Source organism: Trichechus manatus, unplaced genomic scaffold, assembly GCF_000243295.1.
Source record: "Trichechus manatus latirostris isolate Lorelei unplaced genomic scaffold, TriManLat1.0 scaffold00010, whole genome shotgun sequence".
NCBI lineage: Eukaryota > Metazoa > Chordata > Mammalia > Sirenia > Trichechidae > Trichechus > Trichechus manatus.
The window spans coordinates 22,843,534-22,849,180 of NW_004443946.1; the positions used below are offsets into that span (position 1 = coordinate 22,843,534).

General features: G+C 41.8%; 1 protein-coding gene across 1 annotated transcript in view; it reads right to left on the reverse strand.

The window, feature by feature from the left end:
• LOC105755970 (cytochrome c oxidase assembly protein COX16 homolog, mitochondrial) overlaps positions 1 to 2,679 on the reverse strand; it is a 22,829-nt gene extending 20,150 nt beyond the window's left edge. The window contains exon 1 of the mRNA XM_023726335.1: positions 2,466 to 2,679. Coding sequence (XP_023582103.1) covers positions 2,466 to 2,534 — 69 coding nt within the window. The 5' untranslated portion in view covers positions 2,535 to 2,679. The remainder of the gene's footprint in view (positions 1 to 2,465) is intronic.
• Between the last annotated feature and the right edge of the window lie 2,968 nt (positions 2,680 to 5,647).

Genomic DNA, 5,647 nt, shown 5'->3' on the forward strand with positions numbered 1-5,647 from the left:
CTTAATTGGGGAAGAGACAGTCTCTTTAACAAATGGTGCTGGCATAACTGGATATCCATCTGCAAAAAACTGAAACAAGACCCATATCTCACACCATGCACAAAAACTAACCCAAAATGGATCAAAGGCTTAAATATAAAATCTAAAATGATAAAGATCATGGAAGAAAAAATAGGGACGTTAGGAGCCCTAATACATGGCATAAACACAATACGAACCATAAGCAACAATGCACAAGCACCAGAAGAGAAACTAGATAACTGGGAGCTCTTAAAAATCAAACACTTATGCTCATCAAAAGATTTCACCAAAAGAATCAAAAGACAACCTACAGACGGGGAAAAAATTTTTGGCTACAACAAATCCGATCAGTGTCTAATCTCCAAAATCTACAAGATACTGGAAAACCTCAACAACAAAAAGACAAATCACCCAATTTAAAAATGGGCAAAGGATATGAACAGGCACTTCACCAAAGAAGACATTCAGGTGGCGAAGAGACACATGAAGAAATGTGCACGATCATGAGCCATTAGAGAAATGCAGATCAAAACTACAATGAGATATCATCTCACCTCAACAAGGCTAGAATTAATCCAAAAAACACAAGATAATAAATGCTGGAGAGGTTGTGGAGAGACTGGAACACTTATACATTGTTGGTGGGAATGTAAAATGGTTCAACCACTTTGGAAATCGATTTGGCACTACCTTAAAAAGCTAGAAATAGAAGTACCATACAATTTAGCTATCCCACTCCTTGGAATATATCCTAGAGAAATTGGAGCCGTCACACAAATTGATATACGCACACCCATGTTCACTGCAGCACTGTTCATAATAGCAAAAAGATAGAAACAACCCAGGTGCCCATCAGCGGACAAATGGGTAAACAAATTATGGTATATCCACACAATGGAATACTATGCAACGATAAAGAACAACGATGAAGCCGTGAAACGTCTTGTAACATGGAGGAAGCTGGAGGTCATTATGCTGAGTGAATTTAGTCAGTCACAGAAGGACAAATATTGTATAAGACCACTATTATAAGAACTCAAGAAAAGGTTTAAACACAGAGGAAAACACTCTTTGATGGTTACGAGGGTGGGGAGGGAGGGTGAGGGTTATTTACTAACTAGATAGTAGATAAAATTATCTTGGGTGAAGGGAAGGACAGTACACCCTACAGGGGAAGTCAGTACCACTGGACTAAACCAAAGCTAAGAAGTTTCCTGAATACAATCAAACACTTTGAGGGACCGAGTAGCAGGGGTAGGGGTCTGGGGACCACGCTTGCAGGGGACATCTAGGTCAACTGGCATACCAAAGCTTATTAAGAAAATGTCTGCATCCTACTTTGGTGAGTGGCGTCTGGCGTCTTAAAAGCTTGCAAGCGGCCATCTAGGATGAATCAAATAGTTCCAACCACCTGGAGTAAAGGAGAATGAAGAATACCAAGGACACAAGGGAAGTATTAGCCCAAGAGACACAAGGGCCACATAAACCAGAGATTTCATCAGCCTGAGACCAAAACTAGACAGTGCCGGCCTACCACCAATGACTGCCCTGACAGGGAACACAACAGAGAGCCCCTGATGGAATAGGAGAAAGGTGGGGTGCAGAATCAAATTCTAGTAAGAAGACCAGACTTAATGGTCTAAGACTGATGGAACCCCGGAAAGCATGGCCCCTAGAATGTCTATCAGCCCAGAACTAAAACAATTTCTGAGGCCAACTCTTCAGACAAAGATTGGACTGGACTGTGGGACATAAGATGATACTCCTAAGAGTGTGCTTCTTAGCTCAAGTAGATACATGAGACTAAATGGACAGCTTCTGTCCAGAGGTGAGATGAGAAGGCAGCGAGGGTTAGGAGCTGGTTGAATGGACACGGGGAATCAGGGGTGGAAAGGAGGAGTGTGCTGTCGCAGTATGGAGAGAGCAATTAAAGTCACATAACAGTGTATGTATAAATTTTTGTATGGGAAAAAATAAAGAATGAAACCGAGTCAGGAACAACAAACATTCCAATGGGGGAAAATGTCACACTCTCAAGCAGGCAAGATCCTGGTAATAACGATGGGAGGGGAAACCAAAACCAAACCCGTTGCAGTCCCGTGAATTCTGACTCAGCTACCCTATAGGACAGAGTAGAACTGCCCCATAGGATTTCCAAGGAGCAGCTGGTGCATGCGAACTGCCGATCTTTTGATTAGCAGCCGAGGTGCACCACGAGGGCTCCATATGGAAGAGGAATGGGAGACTCAAAATCCTATCCCAGGAGGGAGAAAGACTAGGACTGTCTAAACGCTCGACGAACCCATCGTCATCCTTTTCCGTGCCCTTGTCCCCGTCACCCCCCTCAACGTATTACAGAGTTCGCGCAATCTCTACCCAGCCACGCATAAGGCCGCACCCCTTCCGGTATCGTTCCCCAAACGTCCCCCTCAGCCTCCACTCACCAACATGGGGACTCCGTAGCGAAGCGTCTTGTTCTTGCGCAAAGCGTGCATCACGGCAGAAGCAACCATGACCGAACTCCTCGTCCCGCCTGGCTCCCCGCCAAGCAGGCCGAGTGCGGCCTAGGGAATCTCAGCGTTTCAAGCTTGCTCCCAAACGGGATGCCCTTGACTCACCACCTTTCCTCTGCCCTTGCGTGTGTGGTGCTCTCTATATGGGCCTCCGCCAGGCAAAAGCAATCGATCCACCGCTCTATAGTAGCTCTCCGTCCGGAAAGTCGAGCGTCAGCAATTTGGTTCCGGCACGCCAGCGTGCAATTGAGTTTGAGGAACTTAAATCTCGTTCGCAGTTCTGTAAGACTGATAAAGAAACCAGTACCTCCCTTGTTCTGGGAACACTCTTCTTAGAACACTCCTGGCACATAGCCGCTCGATAAGATCAGCTAAGAAAAAATGTTACTTTGGAGCTGACACTATGAAAATTTGTAGGATGGGGCCGTTTATCAGCTTAATAAAAATATTAAAAAATAAATACATCGCTAAAAGTTTAGGTTAAATGGTAATCAACGTAGTGTCTTGCTGTCATTGAACCTGTAATGCTAATACTTATACGGAGAACTAGCTTGTAATCTTCAATCATTCAGGATAGCTATTTTCCACTCAACAACCAACACATTTTTTTTTTTTTGCATGTCATTGAAGGCTCCAGAAACACACCGATGAACAGATACGATACCTGCCTTCAAGAATTAACAATCTAATGGCAATCTAAAGTACACTGTAGCTTAAGAAACAGGGCCCCAATATTTGCTAGGTGAGTCAGAGAAAGTCTAATTTACCAAGTACCATTAGAGGTGACAGAGTAATTCTTCGAACTCTGCTATCCCCTGAGATCTTTCCATCTGTCTCTGCCTCTCTATCGCCACTGAAACGTTCCTGGTTTAATCCCTTACCATCTTTCCATCTGACTAGTAGAGAAGCCTATTTTGTCTCCACAGGAGAAACTCCTTTTAGGCTGCTCGAATAACACCCATGTCTACAGGACTACAGGGTCAAATACAAAAAAAAAAAAAAAAATTACTGTGATTCTCAAGTTTATTTTCGACAGTGGTGAAAGTTACCTAAGAGACGTACATGATGGGATTCTCCTGCTTTTGCTTACTGTTCACTCTGATTTTCTTAGCAAGGAATTTAAGGCCCTTTTTAATATGACTTGGATTTGCTTTTTCTGTCACTGCATCCAAGAGGAAACACTATCCCTTGAATATTCCGTGAACTTCCACATCTTCAAAGTGCAGCTGCAGGAACACCAGATTCTTGAAACCTCCCCTACTCTGCAGACAGTATAAATTACTCCCTCCTCAGAACACCAGTAGCCTTTGACTCGTACACATCACAGAGCACTATCACCCTGTATTATCATTTTTAGTGTATAAAATCATTATTGCTGTAACTAGGGTATAAGCAAGATGAAAAATGAGAACAGGAAGAATACTTCAGGGTTTGAATTTGAACCTTAGGGTCTTTTTTTTTGTTCTAGGACTGAGGAAATGAGTCATCCAAAAAAAAAAATAATAATAAAATAAAACCCAGAATCAAGCCAAGGGAGATTTTGGAGTGATTTGAATAATCTGTCATCCTCTTCCCTTCACCAATACACTGAAAAAGATTTTTTGGAAACCTGGAGACTGAACACGACAAGTGGGAGGATTTAGCCTAACAGGTTGAGTCAAACTACACACTAAACAGCTTGTGGTTGGAGTGGGGGAAGAAAATAATGCAGATTTGTGGAAAAGCCTCTGGAGCAGCTGAAAATGCAGAATTTTCAAGTAGAGGAATGGGCTTGTAAACAGGATTACTATGGTTTGTGAATAGGGTCTTGAATGTTGTGATTCCTTTTTACTTTCTTTTGGATTGATTGTTTTTTGTTGTTTGGGTGTGTGTTTAATTCATGTCTGTGCAGAGATGCAACTGTATGGTGCCACAGGATTTATTGTGAGTTAGGCAAAATTTGTATATGGCATTGCTTCTCATCTCCCTTTAATACTTCAAAACTCATGCAACATCCATGTTAGTTAAGTATATTACTTCCCCACTTTTCCTATACAAACCAAAAACTTTTCCTACCTCTTCACTACATAAAACATCACCTTCTTGGGTCCTACTCCATCAAAACCCCACACTCAGCAAGTTAACAAAATGTACAAATCATGTACATATATTCTAGATAATGCTATAGCCAATAAACCGTTAACCCTTTCCAAAAAAGGCATAAATCTGATTGGGAAGCTAATGCATTAGTCCAAGTGATACTGGATGGTGGTTTGGACTAAGACTCCCAAAGTGAGCAGTTGTTAAGAGGGAGACAGAATACAATGCTTAAAACAGATCATTGAAGTTAACGGGCCCAAGGGCTACAGGGTACCCAGGGTCATTTGATGTGAATGGAGATACCATTGATGTTCTTGTTGGGTGACATTGAGTCGATTCTGACTCACAGCAACCCCATGTGATGGAGTAGAACTGCCCCACAGGGAGATATTATTAGGACAGATCAATAGCCTTTGCTTTAAATAATAGTTACTGCCCAACCTCATTTGTATAGGTCAATAGTTAACCATTGACCTCATGTACAAAGTCTGAAATGCAATCCCACTGTGGCTAAGGATAGATGAAAGTTGTGATATGGAAGTCATTCCCAGTAAATTGCTTGGAACCCTGGTGTACATATTGCCAGATCCTAGCATACAGAGAGAGAGCCATTATTATAATTTATTATGGACTAGGTAATGAGATATGCAAGCTTGTTAGGAAGGAATATAAAACAAAAGGCTTTTGTGTATGGATTTTGTAACATGTGTTTTGGTTTAAGTTTTTAAATTTTTGTTGTTCTTTCCTTGTTCTTGGTTGTTTTCTAGATAGTTTAGCTTACTTTTTGTTATGGATTGAATTGTGCTTCCTCCCCACCAACCCCCCCAAAAATACATGTTAGTATCCTAACCCCTATACCTGTGGATGTAATCTCATCTGAGGTGTAAGGAAATCACCGTCCATAATACAGTCTGATATAAGGTAATCAATAAATTAGCTGAAGTCCTACCAGTGTTGTTGTTGTTGTTGGGTGTCGTTGAGTCATTTTGGACTCATAGCCACCCTATGTACAACAGAACGAAGCACTGGCTGGT